General features: G+C 35.5%; 1 protein-coding gene across 1 annotated transcript; it reads left to right on the top strand.

Annotated features, from left to right (window-relative positions):
• The first annotated feature begins 146 nt into the window (after positions 1-146).
• On the top strand, positions 147-9188 carry si:dkey-71l1.1 (uncharacterized protein LOC569883 homolog). Its single transcript, XM_052125644.1, has 10 exons — positions 147-269; positions 1144-1348; positions 1898-1965; positions 2762-2854; positions 3511-3612; positions 3694-3799; positions 5326-5448; positions 5574-5650; positions 5748-5850; positions 7961-9188. The coding sequence occupies exons 2-10, from the start codon at positions 1204-1206 to the stop codon at positions 8098-8100; spliced, it is 957 nt and encodes a 318-aa protein (XP_051981604.1). The 5' UTR covers positions 147-269; positions 1144-1203; the 3' UTR covers positions 8101-9188.
• The last annotated feature ends 8845 nt before the right edge of the window (positions 9189-18033 follow it).

Consider the following 18033-nt stretch of genomic DNA (forward strand, 5'->3'; position numbering starts at 1 on the left):
GGTCTTATGTCGTTATTTGTAGTGGTGTGCCGTATGGGCATCAGTATGTTTCTGTAGGGAAGTATTTTGTCGTTGCACTACTTTAAATGACCGCATTGATCAGCTGCTTCCGCCGCTGCAGTCTCCAGTACAGCTGTCATCATTACATCCATCGGCATCCTTTCACCTTACACTTCCAGCGGTCATAGCATTTATAAAGCTCTCTTTTTTAGTATGATTTTAGGATATCATCTTCGCAAAGGACGTTAGCATACAGCCCAAGTATCAGCGTAAGTAGAAACAATGTACTTACAAATCCTTAAAAAAAATCCCAAATTCATGAAGATAGATTGTTTAGATGCAGCTATTAAGGACTGGTAAAGGGTGCAAATGCGTTCATAAATATGCAGATAATTGTGCACAACACTTGTCTTGAGTTCAATATTTTTTTGCATCCTTCTGCAAACATAATTAACGATATTGCTTTTTCATAATTAATGAAGCATGCGTCATCCAAAATTAGCGATATGTATTATTATTATTATTAATATTGCTATTATTATAATACCTTTAATTTGATCTAATTTTATCTTTTATATTTATTGTTTATGAAAATAATTTTATAATAATAATAATAACTATTATTATTATTATTATACCTGTGCTTGCATTCTTTTCTATCTAATTTTATCTTTTATATTTGTTGTTTATGAAAATAATTTTATAATAATAATAATAACTATTATTATTATTATTATACCTGTGCTTGCATTCTTTTCTATCTAATTGTATCTTTTATATTTATTGTTTATGAAAATTATTTTATAATAATAATAATAATAATAATAATATTAACTATTATTATTTTATTATTATTATTATTATTATACCTGCGCTCGCTTTCCTTTCTATCTAATTTTATTGTTTATATTTATTGTTTATGAAAATTATTTAATAATAATAATAATAACTTATTATTTTATTATTAATAATATTATTATCATTATACCTGCGCTCGCTTTCCTTTCTATCTAATTTTATCGTTTATATTGATTGTTTAAGAATATAATTTATATTATTATTATTATTATTATTATTATTATTATTATCGTACAGCTGACATCCCTTTTTTGTTATTTACATTATGCCAAATTACTTGTGCAGGACAGTTCAGAAGATCAGTTTGGAAGTGTGTGGTTCTCTCTTTTTGGCTTGTGGGTTCCCATGGGCAGTGTGCTGGCCTTGTCATCCCGTTCAGGGCGTCAGAACTCCCCCTTTCCAGAAAATAGACCCCTGTCACGTTGGGACAGGAGAGATGGACGGCTGCCCAAACCAGGGAGTTTTGATGGCCTGCACCGCAACTGTAAAGGTCTGAGATTTGTTTCTGTCTCTTTTCATTTTGTATCAAAGTCTGTTCAAAACAAACATATGGTGAATACTGTTAAAGAGGCACCTAACCATCCTAAACTAGTATGGGGTGCTATTTAGATTATATTTGGAAAAAATGGCAATGACAAATGATCACAAAGTGGCTTCAAACCATTGTATGTAATAAATGTAATAAATTCAATGTGGTTGATATAATAATTTAAAAACTCAAAACATATTTAAGCCTATTTTTAAGATTTATACATTTTAATTTCATAACAAAATCCCATCAAATTGAAATATGTATTGATTTAAAAAAATATATTAATAAAACTTAAAATATTTCGTTTTTTTTTATTGTATTTAATTAAAGGTGAATCAATTAAATGTAATATAATTTTGTTATGCTATTGAAATGTGTAAAACTTTATTTATTGAGTTTTTACTATAGTGCATAAAACAGGACATGATGGAGTAGGTCACATATAGTTTTGACTTTGAAAAGGGATTGTCTATCAGATAACAACTCTAATTGCTTGCTTCTACCTAGATGTGTTTCCACAGCAGATTGAAGGTGTAAAATTGGTGATAAACAAGACTCTCAGCAGTTTTTTCAAGGTTTGTTTATTAATTTGTCATTTAAATTTCAAATATGAATACAAAAGTTAGTTATTTCAATTTCAATTTGAGCTAAAAGCACACCTTAAGGTTTTTCTGGACACAAATTGTATCAAGACTGAAGAAAAATAATGTATTTTATTAAATATTGGGGGAGCAACATAATTTGTGTGAAAATAAATAATAATGGAAGGTTGTTTTGATTAAAATGTATACAAATTAAAATTAAACTTAAAAATAAATAAAGGTGGCAAGGGAGTCTTTTACTCCAGACTTGAGGTTAAAGGCCCCCAGGGGGTTTTATAGTGATATCTTGTAAATATGGGGGTACTAGTTATAGTGCAAAATCTGTCTAACAGTGACAGCAAGAGGCTTTTTTGAGTAACAAATAAAGAAAATGCTTTTTCAAAATAACCACTTCAGAAACTGTGCACGATTTCCAGTTAATGTCAATCACGTTTGACATTTATAACACCTCAAGTCAACATATCATGTCCATTGTGATTGGATCAGTCAATGTGAGCCTGCTTTGAACAATCTTCACAAATCTATTCAACTCACATAAGAAAAACAGTGTTTTATGGCGCCCTTTGGGGGGCTTTTTACCCCAAATTATATCCTTTCACTTAGTGGACAGTTATTGATAAACTATCAGACAATCAAAAGTGTCTTCTACCCCGATGGGCCTTTAGTCCTGTTGTACACTTCTGTTCAGGACAAGTCAAATTTAGGCTCTTCATCTCTGACTATTTAACCAAATAACGTGGTATGTATTTGTGAATGTTTCTCACCTCAGGTCAGTCACACATTTCAACTCAGTGCTATCGCTCCTTCCAGTTATCGCTTTCACGCTGAACACTTACAATCAGACACTGACAGCAAAGAAACGGTAAGAATCTAGACCTGGATCATGTTCAGTTATTTGTTTCTTGCCTCTATTCCTGTATCTAAAATACAGTATATGGAATCATTGTCAAGTTTAAAACTAAAATTCACTCATGGCATTCATATATCATAAAGGAATATGTCCAGAAATCTGTCTTACTTGAATAAATCAGGTTGTTCCAGGGAACCGATGCTGACTGACATCATTGAATTACATGGGTGTTAGAGCTCTTTATGTAATATGAACTTGTTAAGAATAGATAACACAACCCTTGTAGTACTACTGATGACAAATCTTTAGTTATTCTTAGACTAGGGTGACTCCCTGATCCCTTTGTCAAAGCCATTTTACTACAGTATGTCTACATTTTATGCAATGATTGATATACTAAAACCCTAATTACAAGCTTCAGCAGCACAGCTTTTGGAGTACATCATTTCGGAAGCATTGCAGTAAAAAAAAATCTCTTGGGACTGATAATGATTCAATATGGACTAATGACATGAAGAGTCTATTCAGTTATGTTTAGAAGAGCATTGCAGGGACTTCCGTTGTTGTTTCATGATCACATATGAATCCCCCCTTTGATCCCACACTGACGTATTCAATATGTTGTGATTTTTTGCTTCTTACAATCTACTGATCTTCTGTCTATTAAGGGCTCACCCATGCTTATTGGGGAAATGGACTCCACGGGCAGCTTAAACGCTCACTCTTTGTTCCATGTAAGTGAGCAAATAAGAGCCAAAGCCGTATTTCAGGTTAGTCACAGCATTAAGTAATATTGCATTTACATGTAAATAAATAGTAATAATTGGTATTGACTTCATATACCTTTGTAGACTCAACAGGCACAATTTGTCACGTGGCAGTTTGAGACCGAATACAGAGGCAGTGATTTCACAGCAGCAGTTACGATGGCTAACCCAGACATCCTGAGAGAATCTGGTACTGTATGATCCATTGACTTCTCATTAAACTGTAAGAAAGACAGACTTATTTATGGATACCACAGAAATGTGCTTTATTTAGAACAAGGCAATGACCTACCTACAGAACAGGTTTTTCTATGGTTGACCTTATATGGAATGTTGATGAAGTGCTCTTTCTATTTGGCTCATTTATCATTGTTTTACATTGCAAATAGTTGTGCAGTTATTTATAGTGTAAGGCAAGCATTATTAGTACTGAAGCACATACTGTAGGTTAGGGATTTGATTAACTCTGAACCTTAGTGTACACAACAAAGTTTATTCTTATTAAAAGTCTTTTTTACACATATCTTTGCAGAAGTATCAGTGTTGTCATGAAACACAATAACAGAGTGTAATCAGTGCATGTCATGGCTGCTTATAGCTTGTTAGCACATTAGCACCATGAAGGCAAAAGGCAAACATTACAAATTACACATTATCTACTGCAAATATATTACTTCTGGATTGTTAAAACAGCTTCTTTTACTGATCTTGTGCGAATAGAATGAGGCAGGAATTCATTGACAAGACATTTTAATGTCAAATTTGTTGATGTTTTATATGTAGACTTGAGTGTTCTCATTTATAAATGTGCCTCTAAATCCACCCACTGCGGTGTGGTCATTGTTTGAATGTTCGCAAACAGTATAGTTACTCTGCTATTTCAAACTTCTTCTTGGTTATGAGCGAAGAACGAAGACTTGTGCCAGCTGGACGATAAAACAGGCAACAAAATCCCATAGAATCACATTGAAGGATTGACCTGGGACATATCTAGAGCCAGAGTGCCATTGAGACAGCCTGATCTCGTAAACCCACGTGACTGTGGCAACATTTTTGCAAAATGTAATTATTAATTGTTCATTAGTAATGCCCTGTAGAGTTTTAAATTGACAAAACTTACCTATCTAATAAAACATAAACCTAACCGATAGTGTCATATTGCAAATGTGACATGAGAAATGGAATTGCTGAAGCAACCATGTCATTTTGGGGTGCTTCTATGACACTTTTGGCTCACGTGTCGACTCGTGTGACATCTGAAGTGCGAGGAACAGGGTCAATAGCAAATGTTTATTTAATAATAATCTACCATTTTGCTCATTATATGTATGAAAGGGACTAAAAGTCATTGTTGTTGCACCTCTATGGTTCATTTCACAAGGGAACTGCCGCGATACCTACAAAGTGGCACGTAAAAATTATTTTTTCAAAAGTGATTGTCTAGTAATGTGGTTCTGTGAAACTAGGGTTTTTTGGCTTAGGCCAGTAAGTAACCACCTAGCAACCACCCAGAACACACTAGAAACCACATGGCAACACACTGAAACCACACAGAACACCTGAGCAACCTGATAGTAATGTTCTGGGATGGCTGGCAACTACCCAGAACCTTCTACCATCATGGTGGCAAGTTTTACACAAGTAGGCTCCTGTGTTGTTGTTCTGTAAAGCATGGCTAGATTAACAGTTTATGCCTTTTGTTTTTCTTTGCGACAGTTATCATGGTCGCACACTTTCTTCAAAGTGTTTCCCCACAGCTCGTACTGGGGGGAGAGCTGGTGTACCACCGGGGTCGAGCTGAAGAGGGGGGCATACTTACCTTGGCAGGACAGTACTCAGGTGAGAGTGCACATTTGCATTAGCCCAGTGCTCATCCACCAGTCCTAAACAGCTATTGTATGAGTGTAACTCAACATCAACCATCCTATGTTTGTGTAAAATACCAAAATATATTTTTATATTAGGGCCAAATTGGGTGGCAACACTAAATGCTGGTAAAGGAGGAGCTCATGCCAGCTACTACCACAGAGCCAACAAACAGGTATGGTGGTGTTGATGGATATGTTGCGGTTTTGACATAGTAGACATAGTAATACTTTAGTTTCCTTTGATAATCCTTAAGTCATTAATCTCTGCAGATTCAAGTTGGAGTGGAGTTTGAGGCCAGCACTAGGACACAGGAGTCTACGTTCTCATTTGGTTACCAAATGGAACTTCCACAAGCTAAAATGGTCTTCAGAGGTAAGAAGAGCAGATATACTGTAGTTTAACCCTTAAGACCCTGTAACCCTTTACACCCTTTAACACCCTTAGCCTAAATGTTGGGTACTTATCAATGCAAAGAACTCAGAGAATGGACTTGCATTCTTATGAAGACCAATCTTTCTAAGCTTTCTTGGAAGAATGAACTCAGAAGGATAGGAAGACGTAGAACACATATATTGCAAGCTTTGAGATGTGCTGTGATCTTTCTTTTGGGCAATTGACCATTCCAGCACATTTGAAGCCAGTGAGAGAACTGCTGGCATTATTACACCAGTGACACCATTATACATTATCACACCAGTGAGGTTTTGCAGGACTAGTGACACGTTAATATAACAACTCTGTAAACACTAATTTCCGTCAAGTGTTTATTACTTTATTAAAGTAATATGTTGACGGAGTCTGACGACTCTTACAAACTGTCAGACTTTTCGTAAGCTCACAGCGGGAAACTCTTGAGGGAAGACATAATGATAAATGTCCTTCATCTACTACTGTAGTGCCAGGTTCTTGCCCACAATTCACCATTTGAGACATCCTCGATATTCGGCCTGATCAAGAACACATCTGGGTAATTTTATGCATTCTCGGTACTTGCAATCTTGAGTATTAGAATTGAACTATGGCAGTGGATGATGATATTGAACAAGTCCATCAAAACATAAGAAAGCAAATGAAGGCACATTGAGAAACAGCCATGATATCTACTCTGATGTTCCATGTAACAATTGAAACAAATTGTGTGTTTTTGAAGGCTAATGCAGGCTAGCTAGGTAATGCTAGCTAGCTACTTGTATAGTGTAAGCTGAAATGGGATGTTGTAGTGTTAGCATGAAAGAAAGTCATGCTGTTTTCTGTTAAGAAAATAAATTAAACGGACCAAAAAAATTACATTGTTTATTAACTCATAGGTATACAGTCTTCAACCATTTTCTTTTTATGTTTTTCAAAAAAGAAATGTATTTGAATCAAATGCTGTAATCTCATAGCTAGTTGGTTTGGTTCAAAGCTTAGATTTTTTTGTAGTTATTTTTCATTATGTCTTTGGAGGAAATTGAATAAGAATATTTTTTATAATAATAATAATAATAATAATAATAATAATAATAGTACATCAAAACTAAGGCTGCTGAGGAAATGAACAGTCACTGTTGTGGTCTGTTGCTTTCTGAATGAATTGCATGTGGTCTTGACCAACCTAATGTTATAACCGAGGGTAACTGAGATCATGACATACTTTTTCTATAATTGTATTATCTTCCATGAGGTCCACTGATATTGTTAGTAAAAAAAAACTGGGTAGCTCAGTGGTAAAGACGCTGGCTACCACCCCTGGAGTTCGCGAGTTCAAATCCCAGGGTGTGCTGAGTGACTCCAGCCGGGTCACTTAAACAATCAAATTGGCCCGGTTGCTAGGGAGGGTAGAGTCTTACGTTGATGCCACGGTGGATGCCGTGGGCCTCCACACGCGCTATGTCTCCGTGGTAACACGCTCAACAAGCCACGTGATAAAATGCATGGATTGGCGGTCTCAGACGTGGAGGCAACTGAGATTTGTCCTCCGTCACCCAGATTTAGAGCGCATTGGGAATTGGGCATTTCAAATTGGAGAGAAAAGGTGAGGAAATAAATAAATAAATAGTGCAGATGAGGGGGGCAGTGCAGGACACCTTCGAAACAGAAAAACAGCAAGGGAGCAAACAGCAAGATGAAACAGAATGGGGGTCTCCTTTTTTGAGTTCTAACTGTTCTTTTAAAAGCTTTGCGAGATGCTTGATAATGGTTAGAGTAGTTAATCTAGTGCATGTTTATGTAGATAAAAAATGTATTAACAGTAACACAGTATGTTTTTATAGCACAATGACTCCTTATATGTGAAAATGTGATTCCTAATTTCATGAATCCTTTAAAGTCAAATAAACATACAGGACAATATAGCACTGTAGCAGTTAGCATTGTTATAAGAAAAATTCATGAAATTGAATTTCCATTCCAATTATACAATTCTGTATGAATGATTAAACTTTTTAGCAACATTTAATTCAGAATTCTGTCATCATTCTGTTAACATCTTCTTGGATTTCAGGAATGTTGGACAGCCGCTGTATAATTGGTGGTGTTCTGGAGAAGAGACTCTACCCTCTTCCTGCCACATTGATTATGGGCGCCTTTGTCAATCACAGAGCGGACAAGTTGCAGGTTGGCCTTGGGGTCATTGTAGGATAGATATAAACACCCTTTCTCAGGAGAGGCTACACTCAAGACTTTGGGAACAACAGAAAACCACCTTCACGTCTGCCCAAAGACATTGGTTCACTATAGACAATGGACAAAACAGGCAAGCCAACCAAAGCCATACTGGACAGTTATGCCATTCATGACGAACAGGAGTGAAGACTTGAGCTTCCAGCTTAAAAAAGACTTTGATGTTGGTTCCATCCAGTCTAATGTGGTTTGCAGTTCTAGCCATAGATGCTGGCCAGACCCTCTAAATAATCTGAGGCGTAATGACAAGTGTGATAATGGAAGGAACCACAGTGACAATGTGAATTGTAGGGAATTATGGAAAGGTGATGGTGTTGCAGAAATCAAGATGCTTTTACAGGGACATAAAGACAAGACATTCTCTTAATCAGTTTAGGGCTAGTTATAGAGTTGACTCTTTAAAGGAGATTGATTTTAGCCTTCCATTTAGGAGGAGACATTACAAGACTTTTAATGAACATTCAGTTTAGTCATGAATAAGTGGTGTTTTATAAAAATTAATTAACTGAGTGAATAAAAAATATTTTATATAAAGAATGAGTTTTAATGACATATCATGTTTAGTCCTTGAAAACAAATAAAAATGTCCTTGAAAAGTCCTTAAATTTAACTTGGAAGCATCTGTATGAACCCTGCATTAACTGAACTGACCTCATTCTATGTTTCTACTGACCATGCAGTCGGGGTCAATTGTAACATTTCATTTGCTTGTCTTTATTTAAAAGTTGCTCATATTTATGTGGTAGAAATATGTGGTTGGTATGAGTTGGTATGTACATTGCTTATTTGGTTCCTGAGAATTACCCAAAAGTGTGATAAATGTTACAACTGACATTTAAGTCTCCAGTACAAGTTGTAGTATTTATATTGTTTAATTTCACCCGATTACAATTTGAATAGGCTTGGAAAAAATAATGAAGATAATTTATAATGTTACACACTGCTGTGGGCCAAATATGATACTGATAGTGGAGGAATTTTGTGTGTCCCTTGATTTATTGTCCACCCTGTTATTTCATGATACTTTTTTTTATTAAGCTTTGATACTATGATCTTTAATTGAGGATGTCCGTTATTAATGACGTCACAAACACACCGGAGGTGACCTCAGTCGTACAGCAAAATTATTTAGAATTATTTGACGTTTTTAACTCTTTGGATTTATTAATGTGATCCTTTATTGTGTGGTGCTAGTCGTATTAATGTCTTTGTGTATTTAATGTTCTGTTGCTTGCTCATCCCTTGTCAGTTGTTGTATGTGTTTTTACTTCCTGTTATTGACCCATTCCCATTGTGGATGTTTCTTTTGTTCCTGTGTTTACCCCGTTAATCTTTATTTTATTAAAGACTGTTAAGCTGCGTTTAGATCCTGCTCCTGTGACATCCCTCCTCGTATTAGCATCCACGTTTTACAGTGAGATGTTTTTTGTCTGTCTGTCTGTCTTTTTTATTTTTTTTTAATTACTGTGCTTGCAGTACTTTACTGACATTGTTCAAACAATCTATTTTCATTCTTGTCCTCCACATTTTACTGCAAATAATTCAGGTGGAACCAATGAACGTAATTTCTCAAACATATTTTTTTTTATATATATAACGTTAGCCTTGAGTGTGATACCTATTATGTTTGTTAAAAACTTTACATTAAGAAATTAAGACTGAATTTTAAAAATCTCCTTTTAACTTATTCTTAATGTTCGCCATTCAAAATGTAATCAGATTCTATGACGTCATTGTACTCTTTGCGCAAAGTATTGTTTCTTGTGTAACGGTTTAAGAAATATCTTTTTTTTTTAAAGCATTATAACCCACTAATATAATTTAATATGTGAGTATATCACCACACCAGTAGATGGCGCTTGAGCGCTCCTATGAACAGAAAAGAGACCCATTTCCCATGTCTTTTATTGTTCATCAGGTACACAAGTGTTCCACTACCTGTGTGTCCTTGCTGCTGGCCAAGATTCCCCTAGGTCTGAGGCTGGTAACATTTGCATTTATTTGCAAACTGAATTGTGATTGGTATTTTCTTTCTTACACCTATTTAACCTCAATAGCCATCTTTATAAGTAAATAGAGAGAAGGGGAACTATGGGGGAGAAAGAGGTGAGGGAATGGTATTGGTATTGGTATTGGTATTGGCACATGAGGCCGGATTCAAACATAAGGCATCTTGATTTCTGCAACACCATCACCTACAATTCACATTATCACACTTGTCATTACTTGTCACTTTAGTTTAGTTTAAGCAGGGGACAGAGTTTTGTGCCACTACTCTATTTATTAGTATTTTATTAATACTCTCTTATGTTATCTATAAGACTCAAAATGCATTAATCAATTCCATTATATTTATTTAATTATTATCTTGTTTGTGCTGCTAAGATGGCTAGCACCTGGGTCACTTGCAAGACATTGAAATAAGCTTGTCCAACCAATATGTTAAAATATTACAAATAAATGTCTTTTTATTCTTATCACGAAGCTTCTTTACATTAATGTTTATTAGTTATAATGCTTGCAACGTTGATCATTCTGGGTGGTGCTTAATAAAGTAGACAGATGAGAACAACCTGTTTCTGTGTTCCAAGTAATAGAGGAGGAGCTTGGATCCAAAATATATCAGTAGATCTTTAAAGAGGTTTGACAGATTGTCAGTGGATGCCTGAAAATAATTCTTCTTTCATTCTGTGTCGTGCAAAGACTAGACAGAGAAGTGTTTGATTTCTATTCTTCTTTTAGAAGTTTCATTGAGTTTTGTCTTAAAATGAAAGCACTTTGACTGCAGTTGCATTTGGCTTTGGTCATTTGTTTAAACAGTCTCAGTGTAATGCTGGTACTTTCGATGGATAGGCTGCCTTCATTAATGGCTTTATATTTACAGTATATAAAAAACGATGACTGCAATATGGTGAGTGTAATTGTTCTGTAATTGGTACATGGGGGATTTTACTAAACAGTTAATATATTGACCTGTATTATATAATGTAGGAATTCTGTCTAATATTGCAATTGTGAAGTTGTTCTGTGTCCTTTTAAATTGAAATAGTGGATAGCATTAGACTGATAATCTTGCATTTCAAATTGCTAATTTGCATATTTCTATTTATATCATTTTTTTCCATGGCTGAATATCATAAGCCATCTTTTGAATGAAAAGGAATGTAATCAAATTCCTGTTTTGAAGGCTAGATTGAGGATAAACTTTAAGCCATTGAAACAATGACCTGGTTTAAAACCTGCAGCTTCATATTGCTCCAAATATGCCTGATGCCATCTAAAGGTAGGTAATGTTGGTTATTTTAACGTATAAGCCATTTGAAATGATTGGTGGAATAGTAACATTTTCAACCTCATTATTTAAATAGCACACCACATTTTTACTGTATACCACACCCTGTCATTCTCAAGATATGTTGGCTTATATATTGTCCTGACTTATCCTCTAATGTATTTTCTCAAGGAATGTTGACTCATATTGTGCTGTGCTTTAAAGAAAATTCCTGCCATTCACTTGCATAACTTCACATTTTGTAATTTTGTTTGTTTTGCAGTGCAAATTACAGTGAACTTTTTTTCTCTGATTATTTATTGACAGCAATGCTCTCTCCCCCAAATAACCTGAGTTTGGGATTATTGGATTTTAAGGCTACAATTGAATGGCTTCCTGGACAAGGGAACCCTCCTGGAACCAGATACACTGTGGAGCTGATACTTTTACAAAACCTGTATATATTTATACCAAACCTTTCAACAGATATGTTTTAGTAAAACTGATTTCATATATATATATATATATGTTGGCAGCCAAAAGTTTAGAATAATGTACAGATGTTTTTGTTTCAGAAGGAAATTGGTACTTTAATTCACCAAAGTGGCATTCAACTGATCACAAAGTATAGTCAGGACATTACTGATGTAAAAACCATCACTATTTGAAAAAAGTTATTTTTGATCCATTTCCAGCAGCCATCACTCCATCACCTTATCCTTGAGTAATCATGCTAAATTAATAATATGGTTTTAGAAAATCACCGCTTTCTATAGAAACTCATCAGTCAATCATTGATTTAAGGAATGAAGACTATATAATGCTTGAAATTGCCAAAAGAAACTGAATATTTCATATAAAGATGAACACTACAGTCTTCACAGACAAAGGACAACTGGCTCTAACAAGGACAGAAAGAGATGTGAAGTCCAGATGTACAACTAAACAAGAGAATAATACATCAGAGTCTCTAGTTTGAGAAATAGATGCCTCACATGTCCTCTGCTGACAGCTTCATTGAATTCTACCCGCTCAACACCAGTTTCATGTTCAACAGTAAAGAGAAGACTCAGGGGTGCAGGACTTATGAGAAGAATTACAAAGATAAAGACACTTTTGAAACAGAAAATCAAAAAGAAAAGGTTTGAGTGGGCAAAGAAACATAGACATTGGACAACAGATAACTGGAAAAGAGTGTTATGGATCTTAACCCCCTTGAGCTTTTGTGGGATCAGCTTGACTGTAAGGTGCGTGAGAAGAGCCCGACAAGACAGTCACATCTTTGGCAAGTGCTACAGGAAGTGTGGGGTGAAATGTCACCTGAGAATCTGGACAAACTGGCAGCTGGAATGCCAAGGATCTGCAAAGCTGTCACTGCAGCACATGGAGGATTTGTTTGATGAGAACTCTTTAAAGTAGTTTACATTTTGTTTTTCAAATTGTAATAGTAATTTTTCATGTTATTAATGTCCTGACTAAACATTGTGATCAGATGAATGCCACTTTGGTGAATGAAAGTACCAATTCCATAAGAGCAAAATCTGTGCATTGTTCCAAAATGTTGGCCACCTGTGTGTGTGTGTGTGTGTGTGTGTGTGTGTGTGTGTGTGTGTGTGTGTGTGTGTGTGTATATATATTTTACCTAATATTGTGTAGGTCCCACTCGTGCCGCTAAAACAGCGCCAACTCGTATCTCAAAATAACATTCAGAGATGATATTCTTCTCAACACAATTGTACAGAGTGGTTATCTGAGTTACTGTAGACTTTGTCAGCTTGAACCAGTCTGGCCATTCTCTGTTGACATCAACAAGGTGTTTCTGTATGAAGAACTGCTCCTTACTGGATGGTTTTGTTGTTGTTTTGTTTTTGGCACCATTCTGAGTAAATTCTAGAGACTGTAGTGTGAGAAAATCAGCATCAGCAGTTACAGAAATACTCAAACCAGACGATCACATTTTTTGGTCTGTCACACACAGTTGGCTGATTAGATAATCGCATGGATGATTGTTGGTGCTAGATGGGCTAGTTATTCACACACAACAGTCTCTATAAATTACTCAGAATGGTGCCATAAACCAAAAACATCCAGTAAGCGACAGTTCTGTGGATGGAAACACCTTGTTGATGAGAGGTCAACAGAGAATAGCCAGACTGGTTTGAACTGACAAAGTCTACAGTAACTCAGATAACCGCTCTGTACAATTGTGTTGAGAAGAATAGTATCACAGAATGCTATTCTGAGATATGGGTTGGCGCTGTTTGGGTGACACGAGGGGGACCTACACAATATTATAATGTTGTGGCTGATCTGAGTGTGTGATATATTTTTTATTTTTTTTTTATTTTATATATATATATAATATACTGTATATTATTGTCAAAACTTCTTAATGCTTTTAATTGCTTTTTGTCAAAATTTCAAAATGATGATATTTTTTTTTTTTTATATCAGTGATGTAATTGTTTCAGTAGGTCTGAAGGAAAGTGGAATCACTCTTCAAATTGCACTAACATATCCAAGCTGAAGTGCGAGTTGACCTTTGACCGGCATCCTGATGACCTTTTTGGAAACTACTTTGTGAGGGTCAAGAGCACGTTTGAAGGGACAAGCTCCAACTGGACAACCATGTCAAAGTCTTTCCAACCATATGGAGACAGTGAGTTCTAAAATATAGTGACAGTCATTCAGAATTTATGTAATGAAATTATAATTAAAAATACAATGAATTATGCTCCTCTAAAATTTATGTTCAAGATAAGTTACCCTGAAATATGTTATTCCACAGCTCGTCTGAGTTCCCCAAATGTAAATGTCTCAAATTACCAACAGTCCATTAATATTACCTACAGCCATTGGCTGGAATTCAAACCAGATATCAAACCCCACCTGAAATTCCACCTATACCTCTTTGAGAACAATTCTGTTGGGGAATCAAAGGTACAATTTTATTCAGTGGCATGTTCATGTCTTCATGATATATCGTGATCATTGTATGGCTTCTAAATGTGAATATTGCAGTTTAGAGGGCATTGTTTAATTCAAACTAATTACAATTTGCTTCAGAATTGTGCAGAAGATGAATTGCTCTAAACTTTACACTATGGAGGCAAGCTTAGGTTCATTGATGGGGTGATTTTGACATTGCTGACAAAGGATTACATTTGCTATTTGCTTTTAGAAGTTTGTAGCAATGACATCAACCTCAAATTCCTTCTACATTTTTCCTGGAGTGCCATCTGGCAAAAGCTATTGTGTTAATGTTTCTGCCAGTCATCAACAGGCCTCGCATAAGGAGAACTTCAACACCACCAAATGCATCTTCCTCTCAGGTAGTGCATATATTTGTACTGAGATATTTTGACTGGAATATATGTAGGAATATGTTAACATAGTGTGTTTGTGTCTATATATTGTATATTTATATACTTACAGATTCACCTGGAAGTTCTTTAGCACTAAAGGTTTGCATTGTGGCCATGCTGCTGATGACCTTTTTAACTGGAATTGCTTTGGCATTCATTGGTTTTAACCACATTAGGCCTAAAATCAATCATCTCTGCATTCCAGATGCCCTGGTATGTACTTCAATACCACTGAACTTCATTTAGCTCTGCTAGTCTTTTACTAGGTTGATTTATGATCACTATAAAATTATGTTTCCTGTATCATATGTTGTGTGTAAATACCCAAGTGAACATTGTGAGATTTTGAAACATGTTCCTTCAAAAGTGTTGACAATTATTGCGGGGTTTAAGCCTGGAAATAAACAAAACGCTTTAGGCTTTTATATAATTTGAAAGAAGTAACTGTTATGATGTAAAATGATGAAGGAATATTTAATATTATTCACAAGTCTAGGCCACTAATCAAAATATGAGCAGATTTGTGATACATCCATACATCAATCTTCAGATCAAATTACTATGCAGACAATAACATGTATAGTAAAACCAAATTTGTATTGAATTCCAAAAGTACAAAATAAAGAATTGTTACTTTTGCGCTCCAAAAAAAATTAACTTTCACTATTGTCAGTTTTACCGAATCCTCCCTTGTTCATTTCACCAAAATAATAATAATAATAATGTAATGGCATTTGATAGTGAGAGAAATAGTATAATGTGTCTCTGTAGTTTTTAACGTTTTGTTGTGTTGAGAACTAGTTTCTGTTATTTTGGGGTGGGGGTGAAGAGTGAAGCTTGAACTCATTTGAGGCCAGGTACATGGTGAGAATGCTTTATACTGCTCTACTCATTGAGCAACTGCAAAGCTAATCATAGCTTTGGGTTTACCATTAGCATTCATTTAGCATGCTAGCATTCAATGTACTAGCTAGGTTATCACGGAAACAAATTCATATGAGTTCATTTAACAAGTAGAAGGAAACTAATTACCTTTAGTAAATCCAACCAAATTATACATGTTAAATGAACTTGTATGAATTTGTTTCCATGATAACCTAGCTAGTACAGTTAATGCTAACATGCTAAATGAATGCTAATGGTAAACAAAAGCTATGATTATGATTATTTGAGATTACATTCAGTAGTTTTAAGAAAACAAATTTTAAATGCAGAACCACTATCCATGATTAAATCCAGAAAATAGTTTTGTTTGTTTTGTTTTTTGTATGGTCTCAGATTTTTGGATCCCACTGTAACTGTATGTTCAATAAATATATAAGAATAATTTATAAACATTTCTTCTATTTGTGTTGTTTTCTATTCATGTGTGTTTTCATAATTTAACTGCCATTTATATTTATAAAGTATGGGTATGTCTTCACAGTTCATCACTGCAGGAACTAAAAGGGTCCTAAAACCAACCCCTGAGGAACCCCAAACAATTACATTGGCATGGCAGAAGGTGTTTATAAACCCAGAGGACTGTGTTTCTGCATTTGAGGAGGATAGTGTAGATGGCTCTTTGTTCTATCATCAGAGAGTATGCCTTACTAATGTTGTAATCAACCCACCATCCATCATCAATCAAGAATCTAATATCTATGTGCCCAATCTAGATGAGGAGGCCGAGAAATTAAATCAGTATTTCCTAAAGTACAGCCTGGCTACTGATATAGAAGAGAGTGAAGAAAACATCATATCTGATATATACGATGACAATTTTACTTCTAACATAAACCTTTCCAGCGTTATCTTGCCTGAAATCCCAATAACGAATACTCTGAACAAACTCCAGAATTCAGAAATGGATAGAGATCATGAAGAGGACATGAGCATGGAGAAACAGACTTGTCCGCAGTCATCAGGCTATTGCTGTAAAGGAGTAATGTCTTTTGAGGAGGAGGATGATGTCTCCCTGTTGCCTGATTCTTCCTCAGGCTGTGGATATGAACCAAGGCCAGATCTAAGTATATATAAAGTAGAGGCATTTAGTGACCTCTAGCTAGGAGGACAGACCATGGTTTAAAATTTACAGGTCACCATATTCCATATCTGAACTGAATGTTGAAAGACCCTTGTGGGGATCAATTGTAAGGGATAGTTCTCAACCTCTCATGATTTATTTACTTTGAAGCCATCCTGGATGTGTTGGACTTTCCTTCTTAAGCTTTTTATTAGCAGATTTCAGCTCAGTTTGTCCATACAATGCATGTAAACGGGTCCCATCAGTCTGCTGGCTGTTTGACAGTTCAAAAGGCACATTTAGGCAGCATAAAAGTAATCCACATGTCTCCAGTCAATCAATTAATGTCTTCTGAAGCAAATCGATACGTTTGTGTAAAAAAAATAAATCTATAATTAAAAGCTTATTAACTTAAAAAATGGCTTCCTGCCAGCAGTCGTCGCATCAGTGACGTTCACGTGAGAAGTCGGAAGTGCGCGCTTTGTACACAACAGAGGAACGAACGTCACGCTAGAGTTAATTCATTTCAAACAGAAAGACAGAGCTGGGCGGAAGCAAAGATTTAAAGTTTAAAAACATTTTAATTATGGTTATTGTTCTTACCCAAACCAATCGGTTTGCTAAAGAAGGCATTAATTGATCGACTGGAGACATGTGGATTACTTTTATGCTGCCTAATTATGCCTTTTGGACCATCAAACAGAAAGCAGCCTGATGTCACCTGTTAATATGCATTGTATGGACAAACTGACTGAAATCTGCTTATAAAAATCTTCACTTCGGTTCTGCTGAAGAAGGAAAGTCCTACACATCTGGGATGGCTTCAAGGTAAGTAAATCATGAGAGGTGGAGAACTATCCTTTAATTGAGTCAGCACATGGTGCTTAGGAAGCATTTTATAGTATAGTATCAAGAAAAATAACGTTGATAAATGCTATATGTGACAGGGCGGGGTCGTTATTATACACAACCGGTCCCTTATCAGGCTAATTAAGCCTCCGAGAGGGATAAAGGCCAATTGTGTACGGTGGTGCAGAGAGAGAGAGAGAGATTGTTTACGGACATGTCCGTCATGTATGTGTGTGTTTGTTTGTCATGTAGTTTATCATTAGAACTATTATTTATATCGTCAAGCCGGTTCTCGACGACTCCTTTTCATTCAACTGCTGTACAATATACAATTGTTTGTGTGTATGATTTGAGCACTTTCTTGAAAATAAATACTGAGAAACAAAATGTACAATAATGCCAAA

The sequence above is a fragment of the Xyrauchen texanus genome, chromosome 4 (assembly GCF_025860055.1).
Source record: "Xyrauchen texanus isolate HMW12.3.18 chromosome 4, RBS_HiC_50CHRs, whole genome shotgun sequence".
Lineage (NCBI taxonomy): Eukaryota > Metazoa > Chordata > Actinopteri > Cypriniformes > Catostomidae > Xyrauchen > Xyrauchen texanus.